At 34.2% G+C, this 21,542-nt stretch overlaps 1 protein-coding gene across 1 annotated transcript in view; it reads left to right on the top strand.

Annotated features, from left to right (window-relative positions):
• The window catches only part of LOC106873157 (Na(+)/H(+) exchanger beta), a 288,856-nt gene that overhangs the window by 36,589 nt on the left and 230,725 nt on the right, over positions 1 to 21,542 (top strand). Inside the window, exons 3-6 of the mRNA XM_052968332.1 lie at positions 588 to 841; positions 8,693 to 8,919; positions 10,597 to 10,799; positions 12,697 to 12,775. Coding sequence (XP_052824292.1) covers positions 588 to 841; positions 8,693 to 8,919; positions 10,597 to 10,799; positions 12,697 to 12,775 — 763 coding nt within the window. The remainder of the gene's footprint in view (positions 1 to 587; positions 842 to 8,692; positions 8,920 to 10,596; positions 10,800 to 12,696; positions 12,776 to 21,542) is intronic.

The following is a 21,542-nucleotide window of genomic DNA, read 5'->3' on the forward strand; positions in this document are numbered from 1 at the left end:
ATCTGTTCAATTTTATTTACATCACATGAATCATAACAAGCAATTGAATATAATGAAGTAGAATTAATGTCTTTGATTTTCAATTTAGTAACATTTGATTCCATTTATGTTATTTTGAATTGTATATGAGAATAAAATTTGAATTTATTGACTTACCTGAATATTTAAAAGGTTAAAACTAGAAAAAGATCAATATATAAAAAAAAAAAAAAACGATTGTAGTTGTAGAATTTAAGCACCAGATTAAGACTAATGCGATCATGTAATGTATAACTAATCACTATGGAAATTTAATTTGTGACCCAAATATAACAATTTGAATTCATTTAACCAAGTTCTTTTAGGCTGTCTGATGTATTGTGAATACTACTTCCTCTATTTCAGTATATATTATTGTTTCATTATTGTTCTATAATTGTTTTCATTTTTTTTTTTTATATTGAAGTGTGTGACTGGTATGTGGCTTTTACCCAATAATATATTTTCTTTGAAAGATCTTTAATTAAGAATATGCTAGCATATAGTTGTGTTGCTTTCTTTTCTAATATGTTTAGCTAAAATGGTAAACAATGTTTTTTTTCTTGCAGATTCTCTACCATTTCATGGGTAATACATACACTACAGTCCTGAGACCAAGCTCTTTAGGAAACATTGTTGAGTGTCTGCTAGCTGTTGGTGTTGAAGGAACAGCTACTGGTCTTCTACTTAGCTGCTTAGCATCCATTGTTGGCAATGTCTGCAGACCTTCAACTATTTACTTCTTAGAATTTGCAGTCATTGCTGTTCTGGTTTGCCTCATCTATTTCAGTCTGCAACTGTTCCAACTGCCAGCAATTTTAGGGTAAGTATGTAAATAAGTGCATTCATTGTCATTTTTGTAGTCTTTGAATGTGGGTGAGTAAATGACATTGACTTTAAATAGAATCTGTAAGAGTGGATGAAACTATATTAAGTCATAGTTATGATATCAGTTCTCGGATCCTTATTCTTACCAGTCTCATACACTTGAATCTATTGTAACCAAATGATAATGACCTCTGATGATTTCTCATACTGATTTCACATACATATCATGAAAGCTGTTTATTATTATCATAAATAATGTTGTCAACTGATTGTTGTTATAAAAATGAATAGATTCCAAACACTTTATCTGCTTAACGTTATCAGTTTATTGGCTTTGTCCCAAATGATCTCTATAAGCAGCTTCCATTATATGTCATTGCTAAAACTGCATTCAAAAGACTGGGATTCTTATTTAGAGGCAAACACTGCCTCAATCGTGGTCAACTGCTCTACAGTACTTAAGTAAGACAAACATTGGAATATTGTTTAGATATCTAGGAAGGTGCTGCTACACAAATAAATATTCTAGACCACCACATTGAAGTCTATTTGGTTGATAGGCAGCAATTCTCTTACCAGTGCTCTACAGCTGCTAACTCAAGAGTTTCTTCACTCTGCTACTTCCAACATCACTATGGTGTCCTATAATCTTCTACAGTTTGACTCTCTAAGATTACATCAAGATCAGTTGTCTCTTCTCCTCAAGCTATTTCTACTATTTCTCACCCTAGATTCTAAACTAAGCAATATGCCCAGTCATTCTTCTCCAGAAATGCAAACTCAATGGAATTCCCTTCCCATACATTTTCTTTTTTCTCCCTTTTTTCATTCCTTTTTGTAAACATCAGCTGACAGCAGTTCAAATTAAGCATCAATTGCATTAGTCTTGAAATATTCACAAAAAGTCGTGGGTACTTTTCTCTGTTGTTATGAATAATTAAAAATATGATAGTAGCATACCATTGTTGAAAAGAGATTGTTAGCTTTTGGGAAAGTGCAAGTGGGTGTGAATAAGGAAAGATTAAGAAGCACAGAAAAAATAAGCAATCCTCTTATCATATTAAGAACTTCTTAGCAAATAAAGAGTGAATATAGCAATATAGGTTTTAAATAGCTAATATAAATTCTTTTGTGATACTATAGGCACATCATGACTATGTTGTAAGAAGCTTGCTTCCCAACCACATGGTTTTGGATTCAGTCTTACTGTATGGCACCTTGGGGAAGTACCTTCTACTATAGTCTTGGGTCAACCAAAGCCTTGTGAGTGGATTTAATATTTAATGGAGAGAAACTGAAAGACCCATCATGTATGTGTGTATATATATATGCATGTATGTATCTGTGTGTGTATGTGTCTTTGTGATTGTCTACCACTACCACTTGACAACTGGTGTTTATGTCCCTATAACTTTACAGTTCGGCAAAAGAGAATGATAGAATTAGTACTAGTCTATAAAAAAAATGTCCCGGAGTCAATTTGTTTAACTAAAACTCTTCAAGGCAGTACCCCAGCATGGCAGCAGTCAAATGACTGAAACAAGTAAAAGATAAAGATAAATTCTTTGAGTTTCTACACATAATTTGGAATCAGATTCACTTTCTAAAGAAATATAGATAAGGAATTTGATTTGGTATCCCAAACTCAGCACTTGTTATTATTAACACCTTCAAGTGATGTCGACAGTTTCAAAGTTGAAGATATGTAGAACATATTCTGTTGCAGTTCTTGTGATTAATACGATTATTTATCTTATCACAGTATTATTTTTGAAAACACAATGCAGTCATATGTACTTGGCAATCACTTGTTACATTTTATAGCATCATACTGATATCATTTGAGGCCTTCTATTCATAGTTAAAGTATTGATGGAAGGCACTCAAACAGGACCAGTGTCAAAGTTATATAAGTTAATAGCTTAATGAATATGGAACTTTAATTATCCAACCATATGGTCTTGTGTTCAGTCCCACAGTGCAACACCTTGGGCAAGCATTTTCTATAACCTTGGGTCATCTAAAGCTTTGTGAATGGATTTGGTAGACAAACACTGAAAGAGGCTCATCGTACATGCACACACACACACACATATATATACATGTATATGCATATATATTTGTTTATGTGTAACCGTGTTTAGACACCATGTGATGGTCATAAGTGGGTATCATTGTCATACAGATGAGGTTATTCGTTTCCAGTCTTCCATAAAAAACATGTCTGGCCATGGGGAAATTATTACCTTATTTGGACACAGGTATGGTTTGGCAATGGGAAAGGCGTCCAGCTGTAGAAAATCTGCCTCAACAAATTCTCTCTAACTCTTGCAAGCATAGATGAGTGGACGTTAAATGATGATGATGATTGTTATTGTGGTGGATTCACAGAATTGTTACAACTTTGGCTAAAGTTCCTTGCAGTATTCAGTTAAGCTACTTCATGTTCTAAAGCTGACTTTGTCTTTCATTCTTCCAGAGCTTGATAAAGTACCAGTCAAGTACTAGGTTGATTTCAGTTGACTACCACTTCCCTTATTTCACAAATTTCTGGCCTTGTGTCTATATTAAAAATAAGGATTGTTTATCATCATCATCATCATCATCATCATTTAACATCTGTTCTGGCATGGGTTAGATTGTTTGGCTGGAGCTGGTAAGCCAGAGAGCTGCACCAGGCTTCAGTTTGTTTTGGCTTGGTTCCTACAGCTGGATGCCCTAACACCAACCACTCTACAGAGTGTACTGGGTGTCTTTTACATGTCACTGGCATGAGGGCCTTTTACATGTCACTGGCATTAGTGCTTTTATGTATCACTGGCACAGGTGCCTTTAATGTATCACTGGCACTGACCATGATCATGATTTCACTTAGCTTGATGTGTCTTCTCAAGCACAGCAAATTGTCAGAAGACTTGGTCATTTGTCATCACCTTCATGAGCCATATTAAGTTTCACAAATTTTAAGGACTAATTACTTGTGGCACAGTTGTCATTCATGTATCCCATTCACAATAACAATGGTTCGTTTATAGGCCCTAATAACTGAGAATTGACCATAATTTTACTTAAGTATTCTCAAAAATCTTCAAAGATGCATATTTTTCTCAGTGTAAAAAAAAAAAAAAAAGCTAGAAAGTGTTCCCTGTTGCTCTACATGGAAATAAAATTTCAGCAGCTAGAAATAATAGCTAAACTGCTATCAGATCACTTCCTTCCATTCAAAATTGAGAATATGACACTTTAGATAATGTTGTCCTAGATACACTGGGTAAATATAGTCTCAAAGCTGGGATGGTCATCATTGGAATGACTTTGATCAATGCTGGCCAGGGCCTAAACAACAGTATATTTGACTGTTTTTATACTGAGCTGCACAGGTGAATTACATAGAAGCTTTCTTGTTGGTTTGAGATGTTTGTTGTTTTTTTTTAATGAGGTGATAAGATTCATAGCTAAAAATTTAGAAAAAATACAACAGCTGTTATTAGTAATACATAATGAATTGATCTAGTTACTTGGTATCCTTTCTAGTTTTTACCCTATGACATCACTTTTGAATGATTTTATCTTGTCACTTTGGTCTGACTGTCATATACAGTTCTGCTGCACTACAAACAAAAAAGAAATGAATAAATAAATTATCTTATCAGTATATTTCATTTAAATTTCTAATATATATTTGCTACGTTGTCAGTTTGTTCTCTTTTGCTCTGGGACCATCGTTCAGGTTCTAATGGTTATTTTCCATCATGCCAACCAAAATACCTAATGTTTTTATTTCTCAAGTAAGCTTTTCATATTGAATTTGTCTAATTCATTTTTTTTTATCCAGTATATTCATGTATTGTCAACAAATTTCAAGGAAAGAAAAATTTACTAAATATAATCGTCAGGTCTCAATACTCTATGTAAAACACTATTTTCTAAACCTACACATTTTCCACTGACATACATATTTCATTTTTATTTGTATTTTCATTCTGAATTTTATATTGGTCATATTTTGTATTGATTTCTTTTTTTAAATTTTTTTTTTTTTATTACTAACTAGGTTACTTTTATATTTCATCTGCATTTAATTTTGTTCCATAAATCAATTCATGAAATTATTTTATTTGCTATAATCTCAATAACCTAAACATGTTAGCTGCATTTTTATCTACAACACACACATTCACATATGAAAACAGTGCATGTATGCACAGTTTGTTGTTTCTTAATTTTTTACTCAATCTGCTTAGTAAGTTTTATTTTGTTTTTATTTCTATTTTTAGTTTATAAATGAAGGGATAGTACCAATAGGTTTCTGTCTTCTCACCTCTTGATTGAGATGATTTGGATGGTTGGGTGTGTAGGCACAGAGAGTTTTCCTGAAAAAAGTTTTGTACTGGGCAGGGTTTGGCAAAATATTTAGTATAAAATCTGGAATATAAAAAGGTACTGTGAATAAATGGTGAATGTACAGAATGATGTAAAAGCATTGGAAGCCTTTATAGTACAATGAAATAGTGAGTCAAACTTTACACTAGGGAAGAGATTGGAAGGTTCTTTAGTCTTATCATTCAAATAGGCACTTTTTAATTTTTTTTTTATATTGGTTAGTATATTCTTAGTAATAGAACATTAGCTTTTTGTAAGGATTCAATGCTGTTCAGGAAATACCCAGTGTTTTCATTCCAATGCAAACTATCTTGTATCTTTTACTTGTTTCAGTTATTAGACTGTAGGGCACCACATTGAAGAATTTTTGGTTGGATGTATCAACCCCGGTATTTAGTTTTTATCACCCTGGTACTTATGCTATCAGTCCCTTTTGCTGAACCGATAAGTTACAAGGACTTAAACACACCAGCACTGGTTACCAAGTGGTATTGGGGGTGGGGGCACAAACTACATGTTTTTGATGGGCTTCTTCCAGTTTCTGCCTACCAAATCCATTCAAAAGGCTTTGGTCGGCCTGGAGCTATAGTAGAAGACACTTGCCAAGTATAGTAGAAGACACTTCCATGCAGTGGGACTGAACCTGGAACGATGTTGTTGGGATGCAAACTTCTTACCACACAGCCATGCCTGTGCCTATATTAGGCTTGTAGAATTTCCAACTGAGATTATCAGTCAGTAGGGCGGCTGCTTCAAAGTTGTTAAAATATGACATGGTTAAAACAGTATATTTTGAACCTTTGATGATACCAAAACATGTTAAATTAATTTTCATTGGCAGCAATTATTAGGTTATTATTTTTAATTAGCATAACCCTGTTTAGATGAATTTATCTAGTTCCTGATTGTTTATTGCATTGCATCATTTGACTTTGTACTTGAGTGATTAGTAGTGGAGAGGAAGAGGCTTATCCAGTCGTAAAACATCTACTTCACTTGAAAAAAATATCCTAATACTTGATACTAGCTTGCATCTGCACTTCATATTTAAGGCGATAGTTATAGGGAGGAAACTTAGTAAATTAATATTGTCTCCTAGCAAAATGTTGACTTATACAAAAGCAGTCTGAGCAAAATTTCAGTATTAATTGCTCAGAAAAATAGTTGTAAAACAGCTAACATGACAGTACAATGATTATTTATAACTTACGATTTCTATTAGAAATGTCTTGAATGAGACAGATTAGATACAAGCTACTGAAAATCAAAACCACTGGTTTGGGTATAATAAAAATAGATTAGAGATGAAAATTAGTATTAGAAGGTGGAATGCAGTAACTAGGATAAATATAAGAACATGGAACCTCAAGGAAGACATGATGCCTGGTTGAGACTTGTGTATTATGAGCTTGTGTAATCAATACAACTTAGGCAAAAATCTAAAACTGATGAAGCTGTTGTTGATTCTAATTTAAAAATAGAAGTGCAATTAAGTTAACAGCTTTTATTTCCATATAAAGTATTTATTGAAGTATGCTGGAGTTTTGTTTGCATTTACAAATTTTTTTTTTTTAAAAAACATGCATAATTTTTCTAATATAAATGTTTTACTTTTTCTCCTTCTCTGATATGATCTTAGGGCCTAGTACTATTTCCCAATATTAATTTGCAAAACTATTTTAATTGTTTTGTTTTTAAATAGCTGTATTATTTGGTAGTCTTTAAGTGCCTTTTAGCAAAGTTCACTTGCAAACATTTGGACCAATTGCCTGGTTTCTTTTCTGGAAACAAATAAACTGGGCATTGACCATATCAGTCTTGCCAGTCTGGATAGGCATGCAGAGAAAGGTCACGCACAACATTGGTCCTCACATAACTAAAACCTCTACTCCGCATAAATATATTGCAACAAACTTCCTACTTGCACCTATCCACTTGCTTCTCACTCAAATATACATGCAACAATTTTCTTCCTACTCTTAAAATTATTTCTAGTGACACAGACACAAATAAACAACATTACTCAAAATAGAGATCTCAGTCAGAGTGATTATGGCCACTGCCATTTCTGCATTTACAGTCATGCAATATACATATCCTCTTTCTCTTTCAATATTGTCAGTTTGAATGTATACAGGATATACCTTGCATACCCACACACAATTATTTATGCTAGCTTACTGTTAGCCTTTCTTTCTATTGCTCTTGTTAAATCCCTGTTGCTTTGTTTGTATTTTTGGCCACTCTGTCCTGAAATTCAGATCCAACCTCTTATGATTCCTATTTTGTAGTTTGTAAAGAAACTTGAATGAGATTCAGTTACTACACTGATCACATCTAACTAGTACTCAAAAGTTGCCTTATTTAAGAATATTACTGATGGCTTCTACTTTAATTTAACTCGTATATTATTAACTAATAAGTGAATGAATTACTTGATAAGAGACATCCATCAATGGGCTATCATCTTCAGTTAGTATATAGATGAAACTAATGGAAGCTGAGTCCATGGAAATGGGCATTCCAGCCAGGACTATCTTGTCCTTTCAGGCATTGTGTATTGAGAACTATATTATCCAATGTATCACTCCTCTTCAAAGATAGTAGTATGCAATCAGAATTTGATTAGTTATGTCATTGACAAACGGTAATGATAAAATTAAACTTATTATGATGAACTTCCTTTGTTTTAGTTTGTTTCTATGGAAATATCCTTTATTTATAAATAGATTTTAAAATATTCGTTTTATGGTCATACATATTAAAACATATTAAATCACATTCATATTAAAAATTGGAGAAGAACAATGTTTCTTTTTCTGGATTATGATAATTCTTTTTAATTAGCCTTAGCTGCAAGATAATTACTTTTTATTTGCTTTCTTTCAAAATTATATTATAGTTAATTTTTCCCTACCAGCACAAGTAAAATATTTTCGTAAAATTTGCATATGAATTATTAAAGCAATTATTTTCACAGATGGATGCTCTACTTATTCATACTCATTCAACTATAGAGTGGAAGCAGCACTTATTTTCAGCTTAGAAGTCTGACTGAACCATGCTGCATACTGACTTGCTTTGAGACAAAACTCAAGTGTGTTAATAGCACCTTAGCTCGCTGAGAATAAATAAATTGTATTGTAAGTCCAATACAAAATTGGAGCTCAGATATGCTGTGAGATATTTATGATGCACATACACATAATTTTATGTAGCATGAACTTAATGCATGAACTATGCATTTTTTTTTCCTGGATCTCTTTTTTTTAAGCTCCTTCCCTTTCTTCTTTCTTTTGTATGCAACAAAAGTGTATGACCCTAACTCTAACTTTTTTTCTTCTTTGAGTGTCAACCTAATAATATTAACTATGAATGTCCCTTAGCTTTTGTTATTTGTTTTGTTTTGTATGTCTTTTTACTAATTTCTAAATTGAACAACATATTTTCTTTTCCATTCCAGAGTAATCTTCTGTGGAATCAGCATCAAACAGTATGTTCAAGCTCATCTATCAAGAAGATCACTTACCTCATCCAAAGGAGCTGTCTCTTTGTCACTGAAGACTGTGTCTTGTGTTTGTGAGGCTCTGGTTCTATTATTTCTACTGTCAGTTGATACACAGGCTCATTGTTGGAACAGCATTTTTGTGTTTTTCTGTCTGTTTCTCTGCATCAACTACACTTCTCTTGGTAGGTGTAAATCATTGCTATCACTGACATGGGGCAATAACTTAATTATGCCTGTTTTATCATTTTTTGTTGCTGTTAGTTGAAGTAAGTTTCTGATATAAACTGAAAAAGGCTACCTTCCAATTTGTACAGAAACGTGAGCTGGATTAAATGCTTTATATTATCTAGTTTGATTCCATATTTCCTAGTTCAAGTCCTTTTAAGATTTATTTTGTTAAATGCATAAAATAAGTCCAAATAATGCCGTATTATAACAAAAATAAGTCCAACAATACTGTATTTTAACAAAAAGGAACCCTTTTTTGTCAAAAATTAGGTTAAAAAAATATGGGAGTTTCTTATACATGAATATTATAATCCCTTACAAAACTTTTTTCCAAATTTTAAGCCCCCAAAATTAGGGGGTTCCTTATACATGTTAAAATACACTATATTTGAGCTTAATCAATTGTTCTGAGCCCTTCTTTACTTAGAAAGGGTTTTGTACCCAGTGACCAGCAGTATTAGATTTTTGCAAAAGATTTTTCATCATCTATATATATATAAAGCAATTAAGAGTATGAAGACAGAGAAAGCCCCCGGCCCATCAGGAATCACTGCAGAGATGTTCAAAATATCTGGTGGTGTTGGCTATAGCCTAGTCACCCGTATAGTTAACCAGGTGATGCACGAAGGAGTCATACACAATGACTGGTGTAGCAGTACCATAGTCAACTGCTACATAGGTAAAGGTGACGCTTTTGATACAAATAATTACAGGCTCAGTGGTTAGAGCATCGAGCTTACAATCGTGAAGCTGTGAGTTCGAATCCCAGACCAAGCTGCGTGTTGTGTTTTTGAAGAAGACACTTTATTTCACGTTGCTCCAGTTCACTCAGCTGTAGAAATGAGTTGCGACATCACACGTGCCAAGCTGTATTGGCCTTTGCCTTTCCCTTGGATAACACTGGTGGTGTGGAGAGGGGAGGCCGGTATGCATGGGCGACTGCTGGTCTTCCATAAACAACCTTACCTGGACTTGTGCCGAAGGGGTCTCAGCATATATATATATATATATATATATATATTTTAAATGATTGATATGGAAAACAAAGTGTAACTAGATGCTTTATTTAGCATAACAATCATTTCAGCTTCCTTCTGAACTACTCCCTAGTGGGTGTGAGACGATGTAACGACCTCAGATGCAATGCACAGTGCAGGGATCCTCATCAAGTGATGTAACATACTTCAAAAGTTATAAGATTTATTTCGTTTTCGCTCAAAGTTATATGCTAGTGGTGTGTTGCTAGTAGTTTACACACACATATATATGGTGGTTAGGGAGTTGCACTCATGATCATGAGATCGTGGTTTCAATTCCTAGACCAGGTGGTGCATTGCAATCTCTTTGACACCTGACATGTGGCACATAGTGCACCTGTTCAGACGTCATTGATTTGATGGCAGGTGTGTGCTAATGTAAAGCACATAAATTTGATTACTATAAACAAATCATTTGTGCAGGTCATTCAGCAAAAAAGCTGAACACTCACACATCGTCTTAGACACAGATATTGGAAGATGGGAGAACACTGCAGAACATTGGTAAAAGAATTGAACTGATTGTCCTGTTTGATTATTTATGTTGTATACATCAATTTGATTAATTTTTTTGTTTTCTTTTTATTTTTCTAGGTGGAATCACTTTTGTGTGGTGGCCAACTCGAGACACTATCATCAAACTGAGTAAATTTGAACAGTTTATTATGTTCTACAGTATACTCCGAGGTCTCTATACTTTTGGGCTGGTTCTGTTTTTTAGCCAAACTGACTTAACTCAATCACAGATGATGATTCCTTCCATCTTGACTTTTACAATCTTTGTAACTTTTATATTGGTAAATATATACATATTATTTCCTTTCTGGCTTTTATAATTTTTTTTCTTTGTATTCCTGTAATGAGCTTATTATATTGTGTTTTATAAAAAATTTTGAGTGCTAAGAGTTTTTGTTGAGGTAGATTGTTTAAGTCCCAGTTCACTGAGTAGATTATTAAATTCAGTTCAAATTCATTGCCAAGACTCTTTGTCTGTATATGGCAGTTTGGTTAAGAAGCTCACTTTGTGACCATGTTGTTTTGGATTCAATCCCTCGGTGTGGCACCTTGAACAAATGTCTTTGTGTTTGTCCCTCCTCAATACCTGACAACCAGGGTTGATTTGTTTGAGTTTTCATAACCTAGCAGTTAGACTAATAGAGCCTGGTAGAATAAGAACCAGACTTAAATAAGTACTAGGGTCAATTTCTTTGCTTAAACCCTCTAAGGTGGTACCCTAGCTTGGCCACAGTTTATTGACTGAAACAAATGAAGGGTAACAGATAATGTCTCAATTTGATTATCATATTATCTGTCATTACTTTATCTACCTTTCTGCCTTTGCCTTTCTCTTTTAAACATGGACTATATTTACAGACAACCGAGTACAGATTGGGTGGTATACTCATCAGTCCACTCCCAATACTAAATATGACTTCTTGAGAATTTCCCAATGTGCCTCTCCATACAGCACTATGGAAACTGTCTCACTTTCAGCCACCCAAGATGTCTGCAATCTGCCTTTTGTAGCTCTGCCTATGTAACAGAGACAATCTTTATGCTAAACTGCATCACCTTGTTTCTTGCTCTCTATTAGCTTGCACTTAATTTTATCTCTTAGATTATCCAACATACAGACAACTGTCAACTCATTCCTTTCCATTCTGTTATTGTTTTGTGTGTTATTTATATTATATAAATGTTAGCAACTACTTTCCTATCGTATAATATAGTAAAGATGGAAAATTAAAGAAAATATAAGTTAATAGATTTAGTATTTGTACGTATAACATTGCTCTGAAAGAATGCTTAAATTGGTTTATATTAAAGAGAACTTTAACCAGCTGCAACATAGAGTAAACTTATGCTAATTTAGTATGATAAATTATATTGACCACTGTACTTTTGTTATTATATTGTAATATATGGACTCAAATAATGTCTTCTAGTTTAAAAGTTCCCTTGGCAACCACATGACTCTGCTTTCAGTCTGATTGACTCATGTATGGTTGTAGAGCCGACAAGTGAGTGTGCCATCCTAAAATGTGCTGGGTTATGTATAAGTACAGCTCTTCTTTATTAAAAAAAGGCTGAAATGAGAAGTAGATCGAGTGGTATTAGCTATATATTTTTATACCAAGCTGAACTTTGCTTTTCATTCCTTGACATAGATGAAATAAGCACCTTCCAAAAGTACAGGGGTCAATATAACTGTCTAAAACCTGTGGAGATGGTTACCTGACATGGCAACTAAACCATATGCTGAAATCAGTGTAAATATAGAAGGAAATAATCTAGGCATAAGCACCTTATAGAATGTTGTCAATGTACAGAAACAGCCAACTAAAATTATAAAATCCCTATACAGTATATGAATGTTACAATGAAAGTGCATAAATAAAGTTTGTGGTTTTTGTATGATTACTTGTCTTTGAATTTTGTTTGCTATTATTTCCACATTATGAAATGAACCATTGCATTTAACATAATGAAATTAACTGTAAAATGCTTAATCTTCCATTTGTAAATAGAAGTTAATGCTTCTGTAAGGTCAATATCCTTGTCTTTTCTGCATCTTGGATTATTTTAAAAAGAGACTTTTTATTTTCAAAATGGAATTAAATTTTTCTACTTCAAAATAGCATATTTCACAGCATGTTTCAATTTCTTTGACACTTCATAATGTATTTCTTGCAGAGTTTGTCTTTTAAGCCCATGTTAAACAGTATTAAGAGACCTAAGTCAGATATCATATCAGTAGAAAAAAATGAAAACCATGTGAGTAGAAATTTTTTTTTCTTTTTCATATGTTCAAAGATTCAAAATTTTATTGGCATCCATTCCTAATATTCAGTAGATTTCATGTTCTGCTTCTGATGTACTTGCTTACTATATATGCATTGTTCATTATCCAGAAACTTTTATTTTTGTAATGTGTATTGAAAAATGTGTGTGTATGTATATTTTCTTGTGTATGTATTTATATATATATGTGTGTCTGTTTGTGTATATATGTGTGTGTGTGTGTATTTATGCATAAACTTTATATGATAGCCAACTATGTTCCCTGTACTAGCTGGTTTGAGGTCAAGTACCTAAACAGTTTTTGGAACTGAAGCTACATCAAAAGAAGATTACAATCACTGTTTTATGGTTGGTAAGGAGAATCAACTGTTCCTATTTTTTTAAATACTGGCAAAACCATTATACCAGGAAAGTTACCTGAAAATTGGCATTGGTCAATCAGAAATTACTAATTTCTCTCCATGTCAACCCTGAATCACATATCTCACAGTTAACTTAGACCTGTGCTGCAAAACTCTACCTTAATTGTTTTCCAAGCATCTTGATAAATAACTTAGTGGTTTGGGTGTTAGTCACATGATCGTAAGATTGTGATTTTGATTCCTGGACCAAGCGATGTGTTGTGTCCTTGAACAAAAAACTTCATTTCACATTGCTTCAGTCCACTCAGCTGGCAAAAATGAATAATCCCACAAAGAACTGGCATCCCATCCAGAAAGGAGTCTATGCACCACAAAAATCCGAGAAACCAGCCTTATTGGGAAAGATCTTTATACTTTATATATATCTATGATAATAACTTACTGCAAAACGAGGTCTTCAAAGTACCTTCAAAGAATTTATCAGTTTTGAGACTCCAGAATTTTTTTCTCCCAAAACAAATAGATTTGTTTCTTGTTAGCAAAAAATTGTAGAAGCTAATGGTTAGTCTATCAACTACTAAAATTTATTCTGAACTTGAAATATTTTTTTTTTCAAGTTGATGGTTAAAAAACAAAAAAAAAACAATTATTTTTGCACCAACCTGATGAATGTGTGTGTATGCATAGATATGTGGGTGATGACATGGTTTTAGTATTAAAGTGTACCCTTCAAAACCACATTTCTCCAAGTTCACAGCATTATTCTACACTATGGGTAAATGTCTTATAACCTGAGGATTGACCAGTAGAATCAGTTAGATATAATCTATGCATTCATTCATAGACATACACATGTATGTGTGTGTGTGTGTGACTGGCCCTTGTGCCAGTGGCACATAAAACCACCCACTACACTCTCGGAGTGGTTTGCATTAGGAAGGGCATCCAGCTGTAGAAACTCTGCCAGATCAGATTGGAGCCTGGTGCAGCCTTCTGGCTTGCCAGTCCTCAGTCAAATCATCCAACCCATGCTAGCATGGAAAGCGGACGTTAAACGATGAGGATGATGATGATGAGATATATATATATATATATATATATATATATATATATACACACACTTATTGGTTTGACTATGACTCTTAACAGCTTATGCAACTAGATAGTTGAATATGTTGGTAAATCTTGTTAGTGAATTTGGTTGATGGAAGCTGAAAGAACTTGTGTGTGGGTGTGTTTACTGTTGTGTTCTGTGTAAGTTGCCCACTACAAGTAGTGTTGTTGTTGTCACTTCTGTCAACAAATTTGCTGCTGACATCATACTTTCAGTGACTTGTGAAATGAAGAGATCCCTTACTTGAAAAACAGGTAAAAGTTAGCAACTTGTGTTCTTATATTATGGACTCTCCCATTGTTAGATAATGTGTGAAGGTTCAGCAATTTCTTGCCAAACAACCACACAGATGATTTGTTTATAGTGATTAAATGTTTGTGTACACATAAGCTCACTCACTCTGTCAAATCAACATTACCTGAACAGGTGCACTGTGTGCCACATGTCAGATGACGAAATGATTGCAGAGAAACATGAAATGAAGTTGAGCTTTGCTCAAGAACACAACGAAACGCCCTGTCTGGGAATTAAACCCACGATCTCGCAATCTTGAGTGCAACACCCTAACCACTAAGCCATATGCCGTCTTATATATATGTAATGCATACTTGCTTCAGCAAGCATGATATGATACCCAGTGTCAGGCAACAGAGGCTTACAGCATACAGGAGAATTGGGATTTTGTTCAATAAAACATGCTGAGGGCTGATGATCACATTTGTGGCTGCTACAATGCTTCTCCTGGATGCATAGCAACTTGCTGGTGGTATAATAGTCATTAAGTCCATAAAAGCTGGGAGACAGGCCTGAAGAGACTGGAAGAATGTGGCAGCAGAGAAAAATACCAAATAGCTAGAAGTTATACTTCAGGTATATACTGCAAGGGAAAATGCTGGGAAAAAGAGGTTTACACGTATTCTGTGATGTGTGGATCAGAAGTGAGAAATGTCCCCGATTGCTAGACAGTTTACATGGGAGAATCCAGCTGTATTGAGAAGTGTTTAGAGAATGATAATGACACACTTGCTCTTAAAAATAATAAAAAAGAAAGAGGCAAGGAAGTGATACTATGAGAAGATACTGAAAGTGGAGAATGTGTGAGGAAGGGTGTCTACACCCAAAGATTCAACAGAAGTATAAGCCATGACTGTTGTATAATGAAGTGACAAGTACTCTAAGTGAATTGGGCTTGTGTAAGAGAAATATTTGGTACAAAGTGAAGAAGACTGTTCTTAAGATGTTGCATCTCATATGAAGGAGATGGTAAAGGACCATTATGATAAGTGATACATGATGCTAAGAATTCGACCACTCATTCAAGCATGGTGAAACACAGTAAAATTTTGGTTGTGACAGAGGCTGGCATCAGCATCATCTTTTTGCAAGGTTAATTCTGGCCCTTCAATTCTAGACCTTGCTTCCATATCTGGAACTTCTTCTCTAGTTCTGGTAGTGATTCAGCTATAAGAGCAAGGTCATCAGCATAGAGAAGCTCCCAGGGGCAGCCTGTCTTAAATTCCTCTGTTATTGCCTGAAGGATTATGATGAACATGAGGGGCTGAGGACTGATCCTTGGTGAACCCTTACTTGTACCCTTTCAGTTTCCATCTACCAAATCCACTCTCAAGGCTTTGGTTGGCCTGAGGCTATAGTAGAAAACACTTGCCCAAGGTGCCATGCAGTGAGACTGAACCCAGAACCATGTTGCTGGGAAGCAAACTTACCACAAAGCCACTTGTGTACCTATATATATATATAGAGAGAGAGAGAGACAGGCAGACAGACAGATAGATAGATAGATATACATTATGTATATATACATATTGTTCATATTTTATTTTCCCCCTTATCTATTTAATCAGTTGTGGAATTAATTTCATGTTAATGTAAGTGGGCAACTATAATTATTTAATATCAGTTTGTTTTTCTATTGTATGTGTATTGTAAAGGTCATGTGCCAGTCAGTATCAGACTATTATTGTTAAGTTGAATGCTCTAGAAAGTTTCAAATATTTCAGCAATAATCAAGAATATTAAGATACAGTCTTGCTAACTAACTGCATTAGTCTGTTTTTTTACTGCTTTACAAATATTGGATTACTGCAAGGTTTTTAGCTCTAAATTTTGTTTCCTGGTTGAAAATTTTCCTGAATCTCAAAGTCATTTGTGTTGCTGATTTTGTTCCATTTTGCCTTTCATATCCATTTTGGTTGGGTAACTCAGTTATCTTGCAACAAAGTCTTTAGCTATGAATTTGATCCTGGTTCAGACATTTTTTGAACCTACTTTGTCATTTATTTGTATCTCTCATTTGCTTCTTTTTGTCATGGATTTGATTGACATTAATGATTCCATTAAACTTCTGAGGCAAGCTCTTGTCAATCAAGCTTTTCACTTCAGTGAACTAGTACTCTGTATATAATATATACTAGAAGGAAAGTAATGTCTTATCGCCTAATACATCATGCGCACCTGCATGTTACAACCTGCCTAGTCAATAGATATTATATAGTGTCATACGTAGTAGTAGTAGTTTTTGTTGATGATGATGAACAAATGTACTGTTTTAGTGAATTGTCAGTGTAAATTCTTCATTAAATATTAGCAAAGTATATCTCTTTACGTACAAATACCACCCAACACTTGGTTACATACACAGTTCATCTCCCCCTCCTGACTATTGATAGTAACATGAGCTAATTTCCTTTACTAATATTCTTTGTCTGCTGCTGCTGATATGGTAACTACCTCTACTTCTACTACTACTGCTGCTAATATGGTGACTACTACTACTTCTATTGCTGCTGTTAATCTGGTGTCTACTACTACTGCTGCTGATACTACAACTACACTCTTCTCTTTTGTCTTTCCCCTTGTGTCTTCTTTCTTCTGTCTTTTCTCTCCTCATTCACCCTTCTTCCCTCTCTCTCTGTTTCTCTCATTTTCTTTTCTCTTTCCCTTGTCTTGTCTCCTTTTACTTCTCTTTTCTCTGTTGCTTCATTATTCCTTTTTAGCCAAAATTGCCAGACCAAATTGGTTTGTTTCTCTTAGGGTTTGAGTTCAATCTCGACTAGGTTGTCTTGGATCCTCATCTCATTTGAAAGACTTTTTCATCCTTGTATAGACTCTTAATCTGTATATTGACTCTTCAACTACAACTGTGCCATGTACATAATGGAAGAAACATGATGTCTTATAACCTACAGTATACTACTGTCAGCTTGGTAAACTGTATAATCCATTCCCAGAAATTGGCCTCATATTTAAGTCAAAATAAATCATCTTTATTATGCTGTTTGTCAACTCACCAAATGATCTGTGGTATGGGACATTTTAGCTGTGATCATCCAGTTTTTATCTCTCAAACATAGTGCATACAGGATGACAATAAGGGAAACATGGCCGTTGTCTTTAGCAGGTTGCACTACCACAGTCTCTTTTGTTGACATGTCATTGTTATTATCAGTTTTAAGTTGATAAATCAGTGCTAGTAGTAAACCCAATTCTTTAAGATATTTATTTAGCCCAGAGTCTTGCTGTTCCTGGTGAAATGATTTTTTAAAAACTTTTAATCTTCTCTAGGTCACTTCAGTAAATTATATACCTACTAATTTATGAAAATATGTTGAGCCTTGCTGGAATATATCATTACCTTGACTAAAATATATATACCACAATTATTGGTAAATGTTGTATTAGCCAACTTTTTTTCTAATTCTCAATAAGAACCACTTATTTTCCTATACATTTAGGAAAGTCATAGATATTGCACATTTTAGCACACACACACACACACACAAGTATATGAGACATATCTAAGTAAGAAACCATTATTAATGACAAGGTTTGTACAGACTACTGAGTTAGTGACAATATAATGTTTAGTTTTATCATTTTTACTTCTTTTATGCTAGATTTTACATCACATCACTTCTACTTTAATGGAATAAACAGCAGTAATATACCTTTTCATCTTTTCCTTCAAGAAGTAACTCTAATTAAAGAAGAAAATGCTAGTGTAATGAGTTGGTTGTTTTGTCCCTACTTTGTAAGTTCAAATTCTGCTGAATCAACTGCACCAAGTAATTATTTCAAAGCTGCTTGTCTTTGCTAACATATTGATGTATTTTTCATTCTGATGCTCTACTAAGAAACAGATCAAAGTTGTTAAAAACGCTAAGCTTCACAAACCTCGATTTTACTTTTTCCTTCCTAACGACCCCTATGTTAATAACCATAAATAAATTACATCCTAGTGGCTAGCTTTCCTTTCTAATGCCAGAAATACTTTAGCTCTAATCTTCTACAAAGTACAAGACCCACAATTGTGTACTGTTCCCATATCTGGGATGGTGCTGCTGCTGCTACTCACATAAACATCCTAAACTGCACCCAAAAGTATAGATGCTTTTATATAATTAGTTTACAATAACAATTCTTTCATTTCAAATTCCAAAGAGATTAACTTTGATATTCATCCTCCTCTGTGTCAGCAAAATAAAGTAGTTGTACTCAACTCTATGAGCATGCTAGCGTAAGATTTGGGTCTGGTAGGGATGATAAAAAGATTTATGTAGGATTTGGGTGTTCCATAAAAAAATAAGTTGAACATTTCAGCTTGCTACTTGTAGATAGGAAGTAGTAATACATTGTTGTTGACTCAGTTAACTGTACAGCCATTCACTAAGTTCATATGAAATGAGAACATAATGGTATTGATTTGAATGATAGCCTTTTTTTTTTTTTTTTTTTACTCTACCCTCAATTCATTCTCTGGTTTCTAAACAACTAATACAGACTAGTGTGTTGTAATACAGCTTTTCTTTATTTGACTGACACATTAAAATATCGTTATCATTCCTTCTGATCTGATAAAATTATGTTGCATGATAACTATACCATGTGTATTTGAAGGATTTTTATAGATTTTTTTCTATTAGGGATAAACTCGTAAAAAATGGTGTTATGGACTCTTATTTTGTTTTGTAATCCTATGTTCTATAATGGTACCTGAGAAGTTATAATTGCGATGTATATATGCTGTTTTATATCTTGATGTTTGTGTCTGGTTAGATGAAATGGATGAATGAGTGAGTGAATATCCAACTAAATTTTGATTCTCAAATATTGGGATATTTGCTTATGTGCTCGTGCACAATTTTACATGTATGCCTACCCAGTTTTTGCTTATAATTCCATTATTGTTTTTAATTAAATGTTTAGAAATATTAAGTAGAAGGAAATAGTGTCTTGTTTGTATGGTGGTATCTGCTGACGTGAAATCATTGTACTAAATCATGAGATGAAATTGCATTGTTAGTCATAAATGTTGGGTTAACAACATCATAGTTATTAAAAGCCAATTATATCATGTCTAGTAACTAGATCTAAATATTACCTTTCACATGGTTTCATACTCTAGGGATATTTTTCGTGTTGTCTTCAAGCAGATAACAGAACACAGCATCAGATTCACAGATGTCCTATCTTTTGTTGAAATTAAACATGGCCATCTCTCTTTGCTCTTCTGCCAACCTCATTCTCTAGCTATCATTAAACCTGATTCTTTATTACTTTGGCTGATACACTAATTTACACTGTTTACACCAATCAACCTTATTATTGCTATTCAAATAATCAAGCAGACTGTATACTCTTTTACTTGTTTCAGTCCTTTGACTGCGGCCATGCTGGAGCACCGCCTTTAGTCAAATCAAATTGACCCCCAGGACTTATTCTTTGTAAGCCTAGTACTTATTCTATCGGTCTCTTTTGCCGAACCGCTAAGTTACGGGGACCTAAACACACCAGCATCGGTTGTCAAGCGATGTTGGGGGGACAAACACAGACACACAAACATATACACACACATGCATATATATACTTTACTGCAAGATTTAGTCACTTTTTGTTTATTCATCATTCTGAAGTAACTCATGCCTCACCAAAATATTGTCTCAGTCCACCTTGTGTAATACTGTTCTAGAACATGTAACATCTAAATTTTACATGTTGGAACATCATCATCATCATCATCATCGTTTAACGTCCGTTTTCCATGCTGGCATCGGCTGGATGGTTTGACTGGGGACAGGCAAGCCAGGAGGCTGCACCAGACTCCAATCTGATCTGGCAATGTTTCTACAGCTGGATGCCCTTCCTAATACTAACCACTCCGAGAGTGTAGTGAGTGCTTTTTACATGCCACCGGCACGGGAGCCAGTTAGGCGGCACTGACATCAGCCATATTTGGATAGTGCTTTTTACATACTACCAGCACAGAAGCCAGTCGGGACGGGGGTGGCTGGCATTGTATAAAATTTCCCCTCTTATTGTAAATAATTTGGTGCTACTGTGGAACAAACTGTCATGCATAGTATTTTTATTTATATTTTTAATTACACTATTTCTTAATTTTTTGTTAATGACTCTCTTATTTACTGCTCATCATACTTGATGAATTAACTGACTTACAACAAAGAAAAATCTACAAGATTTCAAACTGGCTTCAATATTATTACTCAGTGTTAAGAAGACTGGCTGGTAGAATCATTAGCATGCCAGGCAAAATGCTTAGCAGTATTTCATCCATCTTTCCATTCTGAGTTCAAATACCACCAAGGTCAATTTTGTGTTTTATCCTTTTGGGATCTATAAATACTAGTTGTGTGCTGGGGTCGATTTAATTGACTTAGCCCCTCGCTCAAAATTTGAAACTAATTTTATTACTTAGTGGTAAGTTGGCAAGCTGGCAGAATTGTTAGCACGCCAGGCAAAATGCTTTGCAACATTTCGTTTGTCTTTATGTTCTGAGTTCAAATTCCACTGAGGTCGACTTTGCCTTTCATCCTTTCAGGGTTAATAAAATAAGTACCAGTTGAATACGGGGGTTGATTTAATTGATTTTTCCCTCACCCAAATTTGCTGGCCTTGTGCCAAAATAAACCAATATTAGTGTAAACCAGTAGTTCATAACTTAAGTGTTTCTTGGGGGGAATTGTGAGCTCACAAAGAACACTAAGTGTTTAGAGCGGTTAGGGTTTTTCTCAGAAATATTTAAACTAGGTATAATATGTTCAAAAAAAATTTTTTGTTGGTATTAGAATATAAATAAGGTATTACGTTATCATTAAAAAGAAACATGACTGCTAATGTGACAAGGTACTGTATATAACTCCTCACCTTCTTTGGTAATTTCCATAAAAATTTCGTACATTGGGCCTCACCGAGGCGATGACTACGGACCGAGACCTTTGGAAATG

The sequence above is a fragment of the Octopus bimaculoides genome, chromosome 1 (assembly GCF_001194135.2).
Source record: "Octopus bimaculoides isolate UCB-OBI-ISO-001 chromosome 1, ASM119413v2, whole genome shotgun sequence".
In the NCBI taxonomy this organism is placed as follows: Eukaryota; Metazoa; Mollusca; class Cephalopoda; order Octopoda; family Octopodidae; genus Octopus; species Octopus bimaculoides.